Source organism: Prosopis cineraria, unplaced genomic scaffold (genome assembly GCF_029017545.1).
Source record: "Prosopis cineraria cultivar Desert tree isolate PC_DT_omini unplaced genomic scaffold, ASM2901754v1 PC13, whole genome shotgun sequence".
NCBI lineage: Eukaryota > Viridiplantae > Streptophyta > Magnoliopsida > Fabales > Fabaceae > Prosopis > Prosopis cineraria.
The window spans coordinates 29,298,038-29,319,709 of NW_026555344.1; the positions used below are offsets into that span (position 1 = coordinate 29,298,038).

At 30.7% G+C, this 21,672-nt stretch overlaps 1 protein-coding gene and 1 long non-coding RNA gene across 4 annotated transcripts; both read right to left on the reverse strand.

Annotated features, from left to right (window-relative positions):
• Window positions 1–9,753: 9,753 nt before the first annotated feature.
• Window positions 9,754–10,767, reverse strand: LOC129289993 (cytosolic sulfotransferase 5-like; the record flags this gene model as incomplete). The annotated part of the gene is made up of 1 exon (XM_054926722.1): window positions 9,754–10,767. A coding segment is annotated over one exon (882 nt), but the record flags the coding sequence as incomplete, so codon positions are not given.
• A 164-nt stretch (window positions 10,768–10,931) lies between these two features.
• On the reverse strand, window positions 10,932–20,707 carry LOC129290627 (uncharacterized). 3 transcript variants are annotated; one of them, XR_008588467.1, is made up of 3 exons: window positions 20,137–20,707; window positions 17,775–17,931; window positions 10,932–12,310 (listed from the first exon to the last, which is right to left on the reverse strand). It is a non-coding gene; the product is annotated as an uncharacterized LOC129290627 (long non-coding RNA). The 3 variants fall into 3 exon arrangements; XR_008588468.1 differs by lacking the exon at window positions 10,932–12,310 and adding an exon at window positions 12,347–13,634; XR_008588466.1 differs by lacking the exon at window positions 10,932–12,310 and having other exon boundaries at window positions 17,475–17,931.
• Window positions 20,708–21,672: the final 965 nt, after the last annotated feature.

Sequence of the window (21,672 nt, forward strand, 5' to 3'; positions counted from 1 at the left end):
CTCAGTCATTCTACTAGCATTTATCCAACTATGATCCATTCTTTTTTTACCTAATAAATCATCACAAAGTCTATCAAATTAACAATTTACTATCTTACTTGTACTTCAATTAGACTCATTTTTTTTCAAAAAAAATCAACAGAGTCTCCCCTTAAAGATTGAACATCCTAAAATTATAACAACCAAAAATCAATAAAACCAACAACAAGCAGTTGAATAAATATTTACATATTAAAGCTAGAAAACATCAAACTTTAAGCTTATCCAAGTTTAATTTCTAAATTAAAAAAATCAATAGAGTATATATATATATATATATTTCTAATTGGATTGAGCTGTTCTTGGCCAGAAGTTGTTCTTGGACAATTGGAAAGCCCTTCAACAATGACCATTGAGGAACCTGCTACAACAAACACTTTTTCTAGAGGAGATGGAGTTGCTGGCATGCAGACTATACCTAAAGAATGTTGGTTCAAGCTTTTTGTTTTATTTTTACTATATGCATAAACTAATGATCAGATGGGCCAGGACTCCAAATTTTTAGATTTTAATCATAGTATATATATTTTAAAATTTAATGTTAGCATAAATGTTTTTGGGTTTTCTTTTACAGGCAGCCCAAATCAACAAGACTCCACCAATACCTAGGTAGGTAGCTTTCTTATCAATAAGGCTGATTTGAGGCCGTAAGTAAGTAATTTCTTATTATATTTAACTATTTCTAAGGTATGAGCACTAGGACCCTATAATTGAAAAGCAGAATACAATTAACGGTTGGTTGAGCTTGGCATTGCAAATGAAGTATTTGTTCAAATACTTCATTTGCTTAAATGAAGTATTTGAGCACTGGGACCCTATAATCACAAATCATATCTAATAGATCCAGCTCTTATACTTGTTCAAATGAAGTATTTGTTTATACATAAATCTTTCATTTCTTACAAACCTGGAGAGTTGAAATTAAATCATGAGATCCACATTAGAACTATGCAGTCAAGACTGTCCTAGACTATCATTGAGAATGCGTACAGAGCTATTGTATGCTAAACAACCTGAAGAGGAGATGGGCAGTGGGAAGAGATACTGAGCTGTTCTTAGCTGAGAAGCTGAGAGAGATAAGAAGAGGATGAACACGAAAGGCAGGGAGCTGCTGCTACACATGAGTTACAGATTGTAGAGCTGAGAGAGATGAGAGGCAGAGCAACTGTTCCTGGCTGAGAAGCTGAGAGAGATGAGTAGCACCGAGAGGCTAAGACGCTAAGAGAGACGAGCATCACAGAGAGGGTAGTAGAAAGATGAGACCGAGAAGCTTGGCTGAGCAGTAGAAAGACCAGATTGAGAAGCTTGGCTGAGCCCGAGAAGCAAAAAGACGATACTCTAATTGGAGATGAGGGCAGGCACAGCAAACTTTAGTGTTGTTTTGAAAAACTTGACTGGCGCAGGGGTCAAAAATTGAGGGGGAAAGAGAATCCACGTCCCTCTCCTCTCTAAGAAGCCACGTCCCACACATAATTAGAGACGTGGCTTCTAACATGAAGCGACGTCCCCCTTCACAAGGGGGACGTGGCTTCTGCAGAAGCCACTTCCCTCTGGAGAAGGGGACATGGCTTCTGCAGAAGCCACGTCCCTCTCCTCAAGGGGGGACGTGGATTCTAAAGAAGCCACGTCCCCCTCAAGATGTAAGGAGACGTGGCTTATTAAAAAAAATTTGTTAAATTTTTTTTTTCAATCCACATCCTCTTTTTACTTAGGTGACGTGGATTGTGTTCTTTCTAAGTCTAACTTTTAAAATGAGACGTAAATTAGGATAGTAGAAATGTCTTTTTGTAGTAGTGTACATTGATAATGACATACCAATGGGGTAAAATTCATTGTCAACATAATATCTTGAAATATAATTTTAAATAATACACTACCATGATTTGACCCACTATAGATGAGCACACGATCATTAAGTGTAAATGACTCTTGGCATTTCATAAAATATATCACTAATTTATTTGTAAATGCTCTGAACATGTGGATGGAAATGGAAATTCTAAATATCGGTAATTTATTTATCTAGAAATAGAAGTCAGATTATTAATGGTAGAACATTATATACAAGGCTTACAATATAATGGATTTTACATGCCCAAAGTATTAAGAGCTCATCATAAGTTTAGAATTGTATAAGCCCATAAAAAGACGATTGTCTAGCAATTCCACTTAAATGAGCCTTAGTTTTCAAAGTTGTTCTAAACTAGAAATACTTCACTTCTCAGATTGGAAGTTATTATGGGCTACTATGAATATTTATAACTATTAATATTTGTATGATCCTTCAATCTCTCCCCTTTCTTATGTGAAGTAAAAAGATGTCAAGAATTCATACTTAGGTTGTAGTAATTTTATAAACCATAACCCATACAAGTTCAAGACATACCCTTTTTAACACCAAATGTCCCATTATAACTAAGTACTATCAAGCATCACATAATATATCTCACCATAAATGTGGTCCTAATTCCTTTCCTTAATGGTGACTTCAGCCACTGTTAAATGGATTTGATTAGACTTATACAACTATTTATGATAGGCCTTGTCAAAAGCATTGGACTATCAAGAGAGATTCTCTGATGTAGGTTCTCTTAGAGCCAACTAATTCTTAAAATGATAAAGTACATACTTAAAGACTCTCACAAATGATCATAATGAGTCTCACAAAGAGCCTTTACAAAAAATAGTTGCTTAAAATAGAAACTGAAATCGCAAAACCGAATATGGGAAATAATAATTATGCATGCAAAACATAATCATAATACAGAATTCTCAACAAGCGAATTTCAATTATGCAACTATTATCATGCACAAAAAAATCTCATAAAGGACTTTAACAAAAGATAGTTGCTCAAAATACAGAAACTGAAATTACAAAATAGAATATGGGAAATAATAATTATGCATGCATAACATAATTATAGTGTAGAATTCCCAACAAGCAAATTTTTGTTATGCAACTAACATAATACACCAAGAAGGCTCTCATTCCACACAGATTAGGCTCACACAAAAGTCCGTACCCAAAAAAATGTATTAAATATTTCTATACATATGGGATATAACAAATATCTAATACATAAAAAAAATGCTATTTGCCTATTCTCAAAGCCAACAATCAAAATTACATTAATAATGTCACACCTAGGGGGTATGTCTATTACCAATGCTACAAGATCTTAAGCGTCACCAATAATTCACAAAATTACAAGCTTTATAACTTTAGGACAAAACAAAATAATTTTAAAAGTCCTTAGGGTCCTTTGAAAATTAGAGAGCAAATTTGGGACTTACTTGGAATTTTGAAATGTGTCCAGGATAATTTTGGAAGAGATTTGGGTCAAAATGCAATTCTAGAAGTTAAGGGACTAAAATATATTTTGTAGAAATTGTCTGGTCTTATGGCGTAAATCCCATAAATTATGGGCCAAGGAGGTAATTTTGGTTTGGGTTTAAAACGTAATTTATAGTTTTTTTAATACTTGAACTAGATTATATCCTCGACCCAGTCAACCTTAAGTTAAACTAATAGAAGTGGGCTCAAATCTGATTATAGTTTTACTTAATGTCAGCCCAACATCCGTTTTTTACCGACGAACATGGCAGACACCAAACGACAACACCTTTGCTAATGAAGTGAACCAAAGGTAGCAGAGATGATGTTGGTGACCAAGGTGCAGCGGCGAAGAGGATGCTGTTATCTCACCCATGGGCACAAAATTATAGACGTGTGCTGCAGTCATTTCTTCGACACAGTGGAACGTTAAGGATGATGGTTTGAGACCTTACCATGCTCTTGCTTTAGAATTTATGTTGGTGCAAGCCACATCTCCTATTCTCAAGTTTTTTTTTTTTTTAAATCCGAAAAGGGAGAGAGTCGCACAGTAACATGACCACCAATAATAAATTTTGAACAAAATCTCATATTTACTGAAGAATAACAAGGATTAGAAGGAGAATCATAAACATATGGGCACATTAACATGCTTTGAAAGGAATTTTTATTAATTTATCAATGTACATGTAAGATAATGAATTGAGATATATAAATTAATACTCATGACCAAGACTCTGATACCACGTGTTAAATATAATATCTCAATTTATATAAATCAAATAAAATTTAAGCAAAGTAATATATACATACCTGAAGAATTTATGATCAATTAAGTTACCTTGATTATCTCGAGTATAAACAGATATACAATCCATTGGATCTCATAATTTTGCAGAGAGTTCAAAGATAACAGAGTAAGTGAAAATTATCGTATCATATTAGTTATTGACTGATCGTATTATATGGATCACATCAAATAACCTCCTTAATAATAAATAAATGAATTAATTATATTTCATGATCTCTGACTCAATCAGTTAAGAGATAGGAAATAACCAACAACTATAGAGTTGTAGGTTAGGCCTCTGCCCATTGGGCTCACTTGTGTGGTCTACCTATCAAGGTCCACACAAGATCATAAAGACCAATTTGTTTGGGTTTAATTAACTAATGCAAATCCATAATATTTATAAATGTTCTAACAGGGAAGACTTTTGCAATTAGTTGCAAATTTGTAGAAGAAAGTTACAAATACATGTAGATCATAGAAGATTTTTCAGGTCAATGGAAGATTATTACTAACAATTGAAGAATAATGAACAGTCTCTAGGAGGACCAAAGATGAAAGACTTTTGCAGATACTTGCAAGTTCACGTAAGAAAGTTGCAGTTGCAGATACGTACATGCAGATTGTGGAAGATTAATTTTGAAGACAACAAAAGAATAATGCAGACTATTGAAGAGTGTTTGGAGACCCTCGAATATTATTGAAATTTTTTCTGAAAAGTCGTCATCCTTTTCTGAAAATTAACCAAGCATCTAAAATTTTCAAAATAGAATGATATATTTTTCTAGAGAAACCAAAGTTAAGCGCATCAACTTCTTGGGTTAATTAATTATTTTTTCCTGAAAATTTGTTATCCGCTTTTTAAAATTAACATTTCAGAATAAAGTGATACATTATTTTTCTTGAAAACACAATGCTAGGTGCATCAAGCTGTCACGTTAATTACTTTTTTTTTTCCTGAAAACTTGTCATTTAATTTTAAAACTTAACCAAACATGACAATTATCAAAATAAAATGCTACACTTTTTAATGAAAATTCCAACACATGATCATTAAGTTATTTAAAAGGAATTTTTATCTTTTCGCTTCTGGAAATATTGACACCAAAAAAAAAAGGACAGATGAAATGTTTTGATGAGACTTTTTTTTTCAATTTTTTGGACCTGATGGATGGTGCTTTTCTCTAATTTCCCCCGTTTTTTTTTAAAGAAAAAGAACGGGGAAAGCGAAGCTAAGTTGGATCTTTATCCTCTCATTTTCCATCTTTTCTTCTCCTCATCCCATCCTCACCCTTGGATTAAATATTCGATAATTGAGATTTAATCAATTTTATTTTTTATTTTAAAAATAGTCTACAATTAATTTATAGTTGTGAACTTTCAAAATCAAATTTTAACAATTTATATCTATTTATTTTTTATTAATGTTGTTATAATAATTTTATAAATTATTAAATCTCAACCTTTGAATTTTTAATCCAAGATGAGAATTTGATGAGAAGAAGAAAAAGGAAAGAAAAGATAATGCAGGAGAGGATTCAATTAGTGAATGATCTTATTTATTATTTAATATATTTAGTCCCCCATATATGATACTCAGACGGAATGGGAGAATGACAAGTAAGGACTTTAAAAAAATTAACATCAAATAAAGATTATTTAAAGATTTTAGTATTGAAATATAGAAGAGTGAGTATTAAAAAAAGGAAAAAAATTAAATACGTATTTTTCTATGAGAATAAAACCAATTAAAATAATATGACATAAAATTTTATTTAGATGACTTGGGACATTCTAATTGGACAGAATATAGATGACATAGCACACCCAATTTACCGAAAAATTTCTCAAACTTTAATTGCAAAGAGATTCTAACTTGACATTAATATTTTTTGAGATCCTTATTTATCATTTTCCTTAATTTTTTTTATCTTGTTATAATAAGATATTATATGAAATATTTATTAAAGCATTTGAAAAAATTGTCTAATGAAAAACTAAAAAGAGGAATCATATTTTTAAAACAAATAGCTTCCTACGAGATTATTTTAATTGTTCCAAATAGGTTGAAATATATAATTAATAAGATGGGAAGATCACTGAAGTAGGTGCAACTTTTTTTTTTTTTTAAATGCTATTTCTAGCTACAGGGAAGGGGCATACACATGCATCGCTAGCTCACTCATCCAATGTATATCTCACAACCCTAACCACCCCAACTTATCCTAATTGATTATAACACCTAACACTATACTTATTGATAAAAATATATCAAAATATTTTGTGACTTTCATAATTTGCGCGAGCACGGCACAAGAACATATAAAAAATTGCAAGCCAGATTGCTGGCCAATTTGAAAAATATCTAGTCTCTCTCTGTTTTTTTTTAAGGCTTAGAAAATATTTAAATTCTCAAGATGAATATATTAATATAATTTTTTATTTGAGGAATAAAACAATATAATGTGGCAAGATAAGGGGTACATTTTCAACAAATGCAAAATTACCAAAGACCCTCTGCCCTTAAAATTCAAAAAACAAATGCAAAACTAAATGGAATGGGGACCACAAGGTGCAATTTAGTCAAAAGGCCGGAACCAATGAGGGAAGCTGGGTTTTGATTAGAGGCCTTTTTCAACCTCTCAGATACAATTGTTTGTATGTTTGTTTGTTTGTTTTTTACCCGCTCGTGTTTTTTAGATTTTTTTGTGCTCCCAATTATAAGATATGACGTTAGAATATATAATGATCTCTCATTTTGTCCCTACTCTTAATTAATAGTGATCTCAGTAAATTCACTACAACATGTTTTTTTATCCATGGCAACAGCCAAAAACCATTCTAACAGGATGCTTAACGTAATTATCAATAGCAACAACATACAAAAATAGTTACTTATACTTACATACTAGGCAATACTTTTAGTACTGTGACAATCAACACTATTACCTAAAGAAAAAAAAATACTGTGGTGATTGTAAAATAAGATTTTGTAATTTATTCTTTATACATCATTACAATTAATGAAGGTAAAATTAGATTCTTATATATATATATATACATATATTTTGATAGCCTGAAAATCTAGACGTGAAAGTGAGCTAAAATTGGCATATTCCAGAGATAGAATAGAGCTTTTCAAATTACAATTATTCAAAATATATATAAGCTCTTCAGAGGTAACAAAGCCAATGACTGAACCCAATTTGTTTCAATAGGAAGGTGAATGCCACTGAGATCAAGACATGTGAGGGAAGGAAGTCGAGAGAGCCAATGAAAATTATCAATGCAAACATGAATATTGTATAAGATCGTCTTTAATAAAAACACACTTGTGCGTAATAAAAAACCAAGAAAATTTGTAAGGATATCAAAATTATATTTTTCTAACAATGAATGAAAAAAAACTTTCCTAGAATAATTTATATTTTGAAAGGCTTCACACATGATTTTCAAATATTATATTCGTTTCAAAAACTCCACCGTTTTCTTAAAATACTATCACAAAGATTTTTCATTCAGATTTTCTTTCTGGCAAGTGGTGTGAATTTGTAAGTGTTTGGCTTCATTCATCCGGTCCAGATTTTTAGGTTTTATTTTTATTTTTATATTTTATATTTATTCTAAAAAAATTTAAAAATTTAATAAATCTATCTTAATATTAATTTGGATAGTACAGATTTAATCTGGATAATCTAATTTAATATTAATTTTTTTATAATTTTTATAAATTGATTACCCAATGTATTTTGGATAGTCTGAATTTTGCTTTTGATCAGAATTGGTCGGATCGATAGTAGTGTATTTAACTTCTAGTCATCCTATGGAGTCTTTGTTTATTAGTTGGTGCTAGGTCACATCAATGTCACCAATATAGCTTCCAAGCTGCATAATTGGTTAACATGGCCTTGACATAAAAATTTCTTAGATAATCAAATCTCTAACAGCACTTTTAAAAATTTTAAAAACCTAATATTTACCAATAAATATTTTTTTAAGAAGCACTAGATATTCTATAATAAAGAGTGGGGCAATATCCCCCTAAATAATTTTTCAAAGAGCAATATTGGTAAATAAAAATATCCATTAATTTGATTTATGTCTTAAAGTCTACATAAAAGGACTTATAAAAATTTAACTGTTAGTTGACTCAAAATATTATAGAAAATAACCTAGATAACAAAAGAAAAGGACATAGAAAACTACATAAAAGGATCTTTATAAGAAAATTAATACTGATTAAGTCTCTAAAATTAGAAATAATTTTAATAAATTAATGTTATTTCTTACCTATATAAAAGACCAAAATATTATTTTGACCCGCTATGAGGTGATTATCATATCACCATTACTAGCAAAAATATGAATAAGTAAGTAAAAATATTAATTTTTAAATAATATCTCACTAAAACATTAATACTTTAATTTTTTATAATTAATCTTATTATTATTTACAAATTTTTGCACACAATTTATGACGGATGACTTGTTAAATTTAAAAGAAGACTTATAATTTATTATACTATTTTAATTTGCAAACTAAATCACCTATAAATTTTTGAAAAATTAGTTGAGCCGTTACTATTTAAAAGATGCTTTATAAATTTTTAACTAATATTTATAAATAATAATATTTAAATTATCAAATATTTAAATATTTCAACAAAGTTTTATTAAAACAAATATAATAATTTTTAATTACTTACCAATATTTTCAGCATTAGTGATTCAATAATCACCCGATGGTGGGTCAAAGTAATTAGTTAAAATAATATTTCTATATTTTATATGAATAAGAAATAATATTATTCTATTAGTATTTATTTGTAATTTTAGGAACTCAGTCAGTATTAATTTTTTTATAAGGTATTTTTATGTAATTTTTTGGGTAATTTTAGATAAAATATTTAATAAAGAAACAATATTGTTCCTTAAAAAAATTATTTAGAAAATTCCTCCACCCTTCACTATAGGTGCCGCGCTTCTAAAAAAAAAATTAAAGATAAATTAAGTCTTTAACCCAGGAAAAAAAAAATCTGACAGCATATTGATGACAACAAAAAAAGAACGTGGAAAGTAACAAGAGTGACAAGTATTAGAAATCCAACAATATCAGTAATTTGTATAAAAGAGAAAATTATTGGTATGATTTTTCTAGGCATCATATATATATATATATATATACTTATTTACATATGACAACAGCAAATCAAACTAATTTTTTTTCCTAGTTAAAAAGCTTCAAACACACACCCAACGTTTGAACAGCCCCATCCATAGGAGTGTTCTAAATCTTTTAAATTTTGATCGACGCTCAAAGCTATACATCATGAGAAACACTCTATCTCTAAGGAGATTACAAGTTTAATTATATTGTCAGCTGCTTCTTCTACGTCTTTACTTCTAACACCTGGTGAAGAAAAGATTAACATATAAATTTAGCTAATACTTCAATTATCAAAAGAGACTTTTCGAAGTTCTCGTTATACTTGATCAACGAATTTAAGAATAAAATTCACCATAAACCTGGTTTCAGAAGAGACTTGTGATGAGGAAAGGAAGTATATAAATTAAGGTACCTTGCTTACACTTAATTAATTTCTAATTTGATTTAAAAATATTTAATATTTAAATTCAATGTAATAATAAAACACACAGAAATTGTTACTCAAACCTGTTGTTCTTTGTATACCAGATGTTCTAAAGAATCTAATTCATGGATTTAAAACTTCAAGCCATGTATTCCCAACTTCTCTTCAGTAATATCATCAAGTCGTTTGATCATGTCAGGTGTGAGAAAATTCTTGGAATCTCCAATTTCTCCACGTCTGAAAAAACTCTTACTTTCCACCCCGAAGGACACTTTTCCACTTTTATTCACATCCAAATTGCTCAAATTTTCAAAACTACATAGCCTCAATATGTCACCCACAACATCATCATTTTCTTCTTCTTTAGAAAAACCGTACCCTATAAACTCAGCTAGCTCCTTCAAAACCCTAACCGGCTCACCCTTTAGATCCTCAAACCTCAAAAACATTACCTTCTCTGGTCTCTTCAAACTCTCCTTGTAGTAACCCAATATGTGATCCCAAAACGGCCCGAAAGGGTTCTTTCCCTGGCAAAACTTCTCAAAAAAATCCTCATCAACCACGTTGCTCGCTGCTTGGCTTTCTGTTTTGATGAACGAACTTGTAAAGTGCCAGTACGAGACAAGTACGTCCTTAGGGTTTCTACACAAGTACACTATCTTACATCTCGATGGCTTTACGGACTCCGGCAATGGGAAGTATGGCAGATGGGCTGCAAAAAGCCTCAGCGACGAGAACGAGCTCCGATCCAGGTTGTTCTCGATGTAGAGACGGAGCACCAAGAAGGGCACAAGATCATGAGGGTTGGTAGTGAGAAGAGAGTGGGTCGGGTTTAGATTCGGGTTCGGATAATGGGTCTTGCGATGAAGGATAGAGTAAGTGAGGGCTTTGAGCAAGGTGGTGCCAGATTTTGGCACAGTGACGAGGATGACGTCGGAGTCATGGGCCTGAAAGTGTTTCTGCAAGTTGAGGACTCCTTGTATGACCCTTTTGTTGTGCCAAAAGCCTTGAAATTAGTAGAGCCGATAGAGCTTCCAATATGGTTCAGTGGGTAGGGTTGCAATGAGATCTCGACACTCTTGGGATAGAGCTTCATCGTCTTCATCCCAGAACTTGGGAATAACGTCTGCAAGACCAGAGGCTTTAGATTGTTCTTCGGACATGGTTCTATTATTGTTAAGGAGGTAAGAAATTAGATTCATGGAGATATCCATGGGTTATATATAATGTTTCAGACGAAAGCATCAAAATTGTTGCTTAATTATCAATATCGGAGCGTCATGTGATTTGTGGAGTTCTGACTTTTCTGTTTCTTTCAAATCATGGGGCTACAATACGCAAAGTATTTTTTTTTTATTAAATGCGATTTTATTTTAAAAATCATGTACTTCCATTACTGCCCATAAGTGCGAGACCATCATGTGGCATAGTAAAAATTGTCTGTCACGTGATGTTCTACTATTTTGTTTTTAATTTGTTTTCTTAGAGAAAATTAGAAAGAAGGACTAGTCAAATATTTTGAGGAAAAAAACTAGCAAAAAGTAGGGGCTTTTCTAGATATAGCTCATATTATAGGTCGATCAAACTAAGCAAACAATCCAACATTTATTATACATTATATTATAATCAATTTATTATATTTATCAATGATATAACGTTGTTATATCAATTATAAACCCTTAGTAAATTTTCAAATTGTCAATAATAAACTTATTATGTATCAATGTAAATCACCCACTCTCTCAAATTTTCAAAAATTTGGTTAATATTTTTTTGGCACAAGATTTTTTTTTTCAGCCAGTGAGCAAATTTATTCAGAAATTACAGCAAAGTTCCTTGATGTTGTATAACATACGTATTTACAAATAATAAAATATGTTCCACGAAATTTAGAAGCTTCAGCAAAGTTCCTTGAAACCTAAATATAATTTAAAGACAATGCTATCCCTCTTAATTTGGTTTTTATTTACAAATGCAACTTGATAATGTACAAGTAAAAATTCATAATTTATAAGTCAAATTTCTTGTTTAACATTTGATATATCAAGCCTCCATGAAATTAATTATGCCTACTTATATAAGGTTATAATTACATAATGAATTATGAATATTACATTCTAATTACCTTCCGAGACTTGAGGTAGTACTAATTAAAGGAGTTTGAAATGATTTAGGAACAGAAGAATAGTTTATGGGCACAGCAAGCGAGATGCGATACGTTAAACTTTGGGGATCACAATGCAGCCTATTATCAGTGAAAGGTTATGAGGAAATCTAGAAGGAAAAGGGTGCTGACGCTTAAAGGTGAGGATAGTGAATAATGGTGTTTTAGTGAAGAGTTTGAGTACTTGGGCATTGGATTTTTTTTAAGAATCTTTATTCACGGGAAACTGATATTGTTCCTCCGTATGTTGGGAGGTGAGCCTTCCTGACTATGCCCAATAATTCTATGAGTAGTCTGGGGACTTGCATTATATTCAATGAAGTCTGTCGTGTTCTTTTTTATATGAAACCTCTTATGGCCCCAAGCATTGATGTGTTCCATGCTGCTTTCTCCTAGTATCATTGGGAAACAATAAGTACTCTGTTTTTTATTGTCAAAAAAATATCACTTTTAACTTGTATTTTTTTATAAGCAAAAATCACCCACTCCAAGAAGCATTTATTACACATTTTTTAAATCACTTCTCATAATTTACATTAACAAAAAACAATTAATATATGGTCATGTTGATTAACACAGGGCATTTTAGTCCACTTTTTTTATTTTCAAACATAATTATTATAGTTAACCAACTTTCTTAAATGTGTGATATAATTTTTTTCTGTTATAAATAGAAACGGAAGGAGCACATCTATCTGCTCTATGATCAATGAAGTTTTGGAGGGCCAAGTGTTGGATCTTGATTTAAACGAAACATTTATTCTCACTCATTAAGAGTAGTTCGATCTTTTTGCCTTCAAAAATAATTGCACTTAAGATCTTTGAACCTACAGAGAAATATTAAAATCTATTGTGCCTACAAAGAAATTATGTTCCTTGGGGGTCTCACGAAATTCTCTCTAAAAAATTCCCATTATCCTTTTTACTTTTTTTGCTTTGAATAATGCCAATATCGAGCAGATCCGCTGTTATTGGTTTCTTATAGCCTCTGACCTAGGTACAAATTCTATACGAATACCTAACTGAAATTTTACTAACTTGATATCTTATATAACGTAGAAACTTGAGAGCATCTATATATTCTGTAGTGCCTATCGTCTGAAAAGGACGAACGTCTTTTGAGATTTATTATGCTTACCAATGATAGTTCTTATGCGGCAAAATTTGATGTAGCATAACACTACAGTGTGAATTTATCCACTTGATAGATGTGATCCTATGTGAAGACAGTTGACATCCAAGATGCAACTTATTTGGCAATCAAGTCTTAAATGACAGTATATGTGGCAGCAAAGTCCTAAGTGGTATCCCAGGTCACCTAGTTACCCGAAGTCATGTCATTCAAGCATAGGAAAGCCCAAGTAAAGATATTCATAATCAAGAGGTTATAATATATGTTGGGAGTCCAAATCACCATATTAAAGGCCCAATACACAAGTATACACTTAGAGGTGACAAATTGGGTCATAATCTTACTTTAAGCCCAAATGCATATTCTATGTCTTATTCTCTTTTTGAGGTGAAGGCTTCAATTGAAAGGGAAAAATGACCAATATTCAAAGCAAGCTAACAAAGGGTGTAGGAAAGTTATCTTCGAACTTGGAGATTGGATTTGGATACATCTCAGGCTTGGAAGATTTCCAAATATGAGGAAGACAAAGTTGCATCCAAAAGGTGATGGATCTTTTCAAGTGCTAGAATGAATTATGACAATACCTACAAGATAGACATCCCTAGCTCTTATGAGAATATGTCAGCTACATTCAATGTTGTAGACATTTCTTTATTTAATGCATGTGATTCTAGGACGTATCCTTCAGGAGGGAGGGAATGATAGGAATCAATGGATGAGTTAAAATTCAACATTTAGTACCTTTGATCCATTACAAGGAATTGAAGGATTAATGACTAAATCCAAAGTGAAGAGGATGAAAGAAGCCTTAAATTCATTAATTAGAGATATTCTAAATGATCAAGAAGTCTTAAAGGCAAATAAAGTTATAGAAGATCAAAGATTCTTAGCATATTGGACCTAACCCAAGACACTTAGGCTCATAAATTCAATTAGTTTAGTTATTATTTTCTTCTTAAATTTAGAAAATCAATTCATCTTCTTTTTATTTTAAATTGAAGTTTAGGAAAATTAGTTTATTTTGTTTTAGTTTAAATAAGGATATAATATATCCATTTGAAATCCTAGATAAACTAAGATTGCATCATTTATATTTTTAAAAGTCTATTTAAACAATTAAGTCATTTACATTTTTCATACTTTGATTTGAATTTGTGAATTGAATTTTTCAATTATGAGGCTATTTTGATTAGTCTTGTTCTCTATTAGATAACACACTGTGGAATTTCAAATTATTGTGAGCTATTGTTCAGTTGTCTTGCATCAATAGCTATTTTTGATGTTATGTGATTTGTGCTATTTCTATCGTAGTGTTTCAATGTGTGTGTCTTAATATTCTGATGGTTGGATGTATATATTGCTTTTAATTTACAAGTTTGCATCCTATCATGGTTGGGTTAAGTGAAAAAGCCAAATGTTTTGTTTAATAAAACAATGTTGCTAAATCGGTTATGACCACAACTGGTTTAGATATAAACAAGTTGTGATCATAATTGGTTTAGATATTGATGATATCTAAACTGGTTATGATGTCATAACCAATTTAGAAGTGTATTTTTAAAATGTAAAAAAAATTTAAATTTTTTTATTTAACTATTATCTTAGAATGTTCTTTTTTTAAATTGATTGTATATCCATCACTTATTTAAACTAATTTTACAACCGGTTTAAATGACTAATTTTAACCGGTTTAGTTAAGAATTTTTACATTGGTGAAAGTTCAGAAAGTTAATTAGAAAAATTAACTCCTCCTCATTGAAAATTTAAAGTTTAAAAAATTATTTATAGCTTTTAAGTATGATCACATGGCCTCCTTGAACCTTCGTGGGAGGCCTTTTTCTTTTTTCTCCTTTTTGAACAGTTTCGGAGGCCATGTGATCATACAAGAAGATCTTTTTGTATCTAAAAAATAGTAATTAATCTTAGCGAGTGATCTCAGAACCTCATCAATTGATCACTACACTAACTTAAGCCACATCACGATCTTATCAGTCTTGGGGAATCTTTTTCTATAAAGCAACGTGATACTTGCGATTCTTTTTAAAAAAGTTATCCGTAACCACCTTTCTATTATGCTTTAATTATACAAACCTCCCCTCTATTTTAAAAACTCATATCAACTCCCTTAAAATTAAAATATATATTACATAAACCTCCCTTATATATTTGAGACTTAATTTTCACTTATCCAACATTAGTTAATCATCAAGTTTAACTTTTAAATTTTTAATTTAACCAAAATTTCTCTTTAACATAAGAATAGATTTGCCAAAAAATGTATTTTTGTATACAAATAAATATATAATAAATACATTTTGAAATATTTATCATATTATAAAATTTTAATTTTTATCAAGATTATTGAAACTTATTTATTTATTTATTTTAAATTGCTAAAAACATATTTCCAACACATATTTTTGTTTATCACATAATGTAAAATGATATGAGTTTGAGAGATTATATAAATAATTCAAATTTAAAATTTAAAATTTGTAAACATGTTTTTTACAATGAAATTATGTAACTATCAAACTAATACAATTTAGGATTTCTTAAGGTAAGGGGTAAATTAGTAAATAATTTTTTTACTAGAAATTTTAATTTAAAAATAAGTTTTTAGAATCTTTTTAAAATATTCATAACAAAGTTAACGTATTGGACCAAATTGTATGTTTTCAAAATAGAGGGAAGGTTTGTGTAATTAATGTAAAATAGAAGGGTGGTGAGAGTATTTTACTCCAATAATTAATATGAAATATTTGGCTTGATATTTTAAATTTTATTTAATATTTTAATAATTAAAAATTAAGGTGAAATATATAAAATTGGACCACCTTTAATTAAGATATTATTAATATCATCATTATTGGTGCAAGTTGAGTTCCTACGTGGTGCACCATCACCTTGTTACCTTGATATCTAGAAAGCTTGACGCATCAGCCTTCATTAGTTTTTTTTTTTTTTGGTCCATCTTGTTCAAATCTCCAACAGGACAAGACAATTTTTAGGACAGGATGGGGCACTAGATAAAAATGATGTCCCATTCTTTTTTGGGGACAGGAAACAGATTGGGATTATCCGGCAATCCTATCCTTTTTCATGAATACCCTTTTATAAGGTATAAAAATTCTCTTTAAATTACATCCTACAAGGTATGTGCAAAACAATCTTCTTGGTTTTAATTTATATCTATTTTTTTATCAAATTTCTATTAGGTAGTTAGTACATAACTGTTGGAACATTAGAAATGATTAAGTGCTAATCACTTGATAGTTAATAACCCTAATGTGTATATAAAGGGCACAACTTTCAATTAGAAAGGAGGGATGTTAGCATGGTCCTCACTGCATGATTAGTCCCCCATCATTTGGGGTTTGTTCATCACCCAAGTTAAGGGTTGATTAGATTCATAATTCATCAAGTGAAGAAAATGATGTGTTGTTTTGTAGTCATTGTTGTTGTATAATGAAAGAGTTTCCTCCATATTCTCTCTTAGAGTTTCCATTAGCTAGTATTGATCAAAAATGTAAAACACTTCGTAGAAAGTAAATAACAGTAAATTCTTCTTTTTCACTAATGTCCTTAAGAAAGAAATTAAAGACAATCAAGATAGGAGAAAGTTTTAATTAGATGGGCCCAGTGCACCAAATCATCCATGGTTCATCTAATAAAATTGTACAAATAGAATCAAATAAAATCTTATGTGTCATTATTTTTAATAATTTTATTTTTATAATAGAATGTTTATTTAATTTCTTACACTTTCTCCCTCTACTATCATTAATATTAAAATCAATCTATATTTAGTACCATTTGAGTGTCATGTTTTTATTAGATGAGCCATGGATGACATGACATATTGGGTCCATCTAAAAACTTCTCATTAAGATATATGGATTTTAATTAAAGGGTAATCCTAAAAAGTAATGATAATTTTTTACCATCTTAATGAGACAACAAATTATGTCCTCCGAGAAATTCTTAGATAAATCCGGTGCACCACATTATCCATAGTCCATCCAGTAAAAACATGACATTTAAATTGCATTAAATATAAATTGATTATGACATTAATAATGGTAGAGAGAAATTGAAAGAAATTAAATATATATTCTATTACAAAAATAAAAATCATTAAAAATAATGACGCTTAAAATTTTATTTGATTGAATTGGTACAACCCTACTGGATGGACTATGGATGACGTAGTGCACTAGGTCTATATTTGTCTTGTCATTTCTCATAATTCTTGTGAAATAATTAAAAGTGTCACATATTTTACCTAGGAGGAAGGAATCTTTTAGAATATCTAATAAAAAAGGATAGAAGGGAGTAATAACAATAGACCCCAAGGCACGGATGACATGGTATTAATGGCTATGAAACTTGAGGATGGTAATCATAAGCATAGTAGCATGAAAGGAGCCTAAGGCAAGGAGCAAGGAGCCCAACACTTCTAATCCAACATACCTAAAGACCCTTTACAACATATTGGAGATCCAATGATGAGAGCCTGAACTAAAGTCATAAAGCAAGTCTTGTTTTGTCACACCCCAAAAATTAGGTGTGACCGGCACGGGATATAAGCACAAAACTCATATCCCTTAAGCCATGATTAGAGAAACTCTGAAATCAATATGTTAAACACCTAATAGAGTAGTTAGAAATTATTACAATATTAAATTAAATATTTAATTTTAAAAGAAATGTAAGGATCCTACCTGTAGTCTACGTGGAGCATCTAAGGCCAGACACCAACGTAGGTATGAAGTTCAAATTTTTCATCAATTTAGGATTTGACAAAAATAATTCTTCAGCTTCAATTCAGCAATAACACTCCTCAGTGGATATCTCGAGTCACGAATTCAACTATACCATCTGAAACCAAAATATCTTTTCCAATGAATAACGTCCCAACAATAAATAATAGAACATAAATAAAGTAAAAAGTTTGAAATAGTTATGTAAGTTAAATAGACAAAATTTTCATAAAAATTTTATAAACTTCATAATAAAATGGCTCTATAAATTTCAAATAAAATCTCAAATCATTGAACTATTATAAAAAATGATAATATTACTTGATTTCAGGAAAGCACATAAATGAAATAAATATTTATAAATAAATTACTAAATAAAAACCAATAGAATATGAAATCATCAAACGATTGGATTCATAAATATAGAGACTTATCAGAACAATTAACAAACGTAGATACACAATCCACGAGGGTAACTAACCAAACACAACTTATGCCACGAAAACAAATGTGGACACACAGTCCACGAGGGTAAGTAATCAAACGTGGCCGAAGCCACAAAACAAACGTGAGTACGATGCTCACGAATAGCCATCCCTCTGTTCCACGTGCGTTGGCCATCGCACGGGGCTAGCACCTCCTATAAACACCCTCCTAGCTAGGTGTACTATGGCGCGCCAAGGGCTAACGGAATTGCCGTTAGCAACTAGTGTTCTGTACAAAGTCCCTTTTTAAAACCATTTTCAAACATGCGAGAAAATCATCACTTTCAAGATACAGTTCTCATTTTCAAAATCAAACTCACATGAATACTTTTAAGCATTAAAACTTTTTAGAATCAAATTTCATATCCAATGCTCGTGCTTGCATTTATTGAATAAAAAAAATTTCAACTTCAAACTTGCATAAATCATTTTCTGTATCTCTCCAATATTTGCTAGAATAAAAATCTCATAATCAAAGTTCAAACTTAATTTAATTGATCAAATAACATTTTAAATTTGGTAAAGCTAATTTATCAAAATAAAGTAATGTTAATCAACAAATATTCAATAATTGCATTAATGCTATAAAAATAATTTCCAGAAAAATAAAATCCCACAATTAGAATTCAAACTTCTATTTACTGATTAACCAAAATGATCAATTCTGGTAAAATAATTTCACGAAATAAAGTAATTTAATCAACAAAATGTCTCATAATCACATTGTTGTCGTAAAAATAATTTGCATAAAAAAGTAATATTCGAATAAAAGAGATTTTAATAAAATATCAGTTGAGACGCTATCCACTTACCTGTAGAATCTTCAAAACTCAAAATTCATTTCTTACAACTCCAATCAAGCTACCCTCCTTACAATTACCCTATAAAGTGTAATAAGATTTTAATAAACTTTACTTTTGAATTAACAAATCTCTTTAAAGGGAATCCATTCAACAAAACAAAATAAAAATAACTTTGAAATTTTTAGCAATAAAATTTATACGTAAAAGTTTTTCCTTAGATTTTTTACCAAGCATCTAATGTACGACATTCTAAACCATTGAATAAACATATAACCTTTAATTCTCTTGACTAACCGTTTCCAAACACCCCAAGTATGTCTTCCAAATTGATAATATACCTTGTACACTCTTCAACCTTATAATTCTCAATAATTCCAGAGCTTAGATAATATCCCAATAATACTTTAGCCATAACAACCTATTTACTTGAGATAACATCTTCTCTTCGGTACATTGTTTCCAACCATACAATTAAAATTTTCTAACCTATCATATTTTATCCAACACTTTATTAATAACCATTCTATCCCCAAGAATTTAAAGTCACATACAAATTCATAATAATTAAATTTCTTCAATTTGTAACCAACAAGTTAAATTCATGGATCAATAACAATCAAACTAAATGTATCTATCACAATAACTAATCAAATTTTATAAATCTAAGATATTCAAGCAAAACTCTCCTAGAGGCATTTTATCAAACACTTATCATCCATTAATTCTCAGATTAACACCAAACCTCGTCCCCTTATATCTCATTTCCTACCAATCACAAAATTGATATTGAATTCAATCAGCCAACCCAATTTCAATTCTTTAACCAATAATAATAATAATAATAATAATAATAATAATAATAATAATAATAATTGGAATATCAGTCAAAAATCATGTTCTTAAACTCAAGCTTAATTTGATTATCCTTCTAACATGCATAACAGTTGCAATTTAAGGGAAGACAATAAAAACTCATTTTCAGCCACATCACACAAATGCACGCACAAAATAGAAGAAAGATGCATCTTGACTTACCACCAAGGCAGTAAAGAAATGAAGAGAAGAAGTTGAACCTCCCTAACTCACGTGTGATCACGACAGAGCAGAACAAGAAAAGGTTCTAGTCAAGCAAAAATGGAGAAAGTAGGACGCAGAGCGAAGGAGGGAGAAGAAGATCTTGGAACATCCACACAAAGCACAGATGGGAGGCGATCCCATGGCAGCACATTAATAGAGGAGAAGAAAGATTCAGGCATCACCGTCGCATGAAGAGAAGACCAGTAGATGAACAGAGGAGCAGACAAATTTATGAGTTCGGCCTCGACAGTGGCAGATTCACGGTGATCTGAACACAGCAGCAGCTAAGGAGGAATAAGATGCAAAGACTAAGCACACTTCATCAACAGTGATCAAAAATCGGCAGCAACCAGAGACAGGGGAAACCAGAAGCAGTGCCGTTTCATGGCAGATCCTCAACGGAGAAGAAACAAGCAAGCTCAGCAACGGTGAGGGAAGAATTAAAGGACAACGGTGAGGAGGAGATGAGTAGAGAATGAACAAAATGACTCTCGGTGGTTCTGGAGTTTTCGAAAACACTGAAGGAGAAGGGAAAATGAATAAGGCGGTGCATGTTTGCTGACCGGAAGAGAATATAAATCTGACTTTTATGAAATTGCAAAAATTACAAAAAAGGGCCCAAAGTTTCTCCTAATAACATAAAAGACATGGACATTTTGGTAATTTTTTCTAAAATCTTAAACTAAGTGAAATTAATCTATTTTAAAATAATTTTAAATGTTAGACCTTTAAGTAAGCTATTAGCATAAATTTCACTAATCCACCCCTCTCTATCTTCCATAATATTAATTTAAATTAAATATAAATTAGGAGGATTTTTTTTTTAACTTAAGGTCATTACATGTTTAGTCTTGTGCAAGAAGTCCAAGAGCTTGGAGAGCATTGGAGCACTCTTCTCAAGCCCAAAAGAGAGCATCTAGCCATGTATAATGTGCTTAAGATCCAAATGCAAAGAAGACTACAAGTGGTGCAAACCCTAGGCCAATGCAAGGAAGACTACAAGTGGAGCCTCTTACAAGTAAGGAGGCATGAAACCCTAGTGAAAAAGTTAAGAATGACGTGATTTTGAGTCCTTTATGATTCCTTGATTGTCTCCTTAATTGTTTCCTATTTTAGTAGTCATTTGACTTAACTTCCTTTCTTAAGGAGCAAGACTAGTCATAGTTTTATATTTTAAGTCTAGTTAAAGATTAAGATTAATTATATTATTTTTAATTTTTAAGTTTTGTAATCCCATAATTTTAGGATCACATCTCCTAAATTATGTGGCTGAATATTTTCTCCTTTATTTTATATTATTTTTTTTCTCCTTTTAGTATTAGGAAATTAGGGTTTTAATTTTAGGAAATAGTTTTCTCTATGAACCTATATATATTAGGCATGCTCCCTCTTGTAAATGGAAGAGAAGTTGAATGAAATTATTCATTTAAAGTTTATAACTCTTTTGAGCCTTACTGCTTTGTAGTGTCATCCCGTGTGAAAAATAGATGTAAT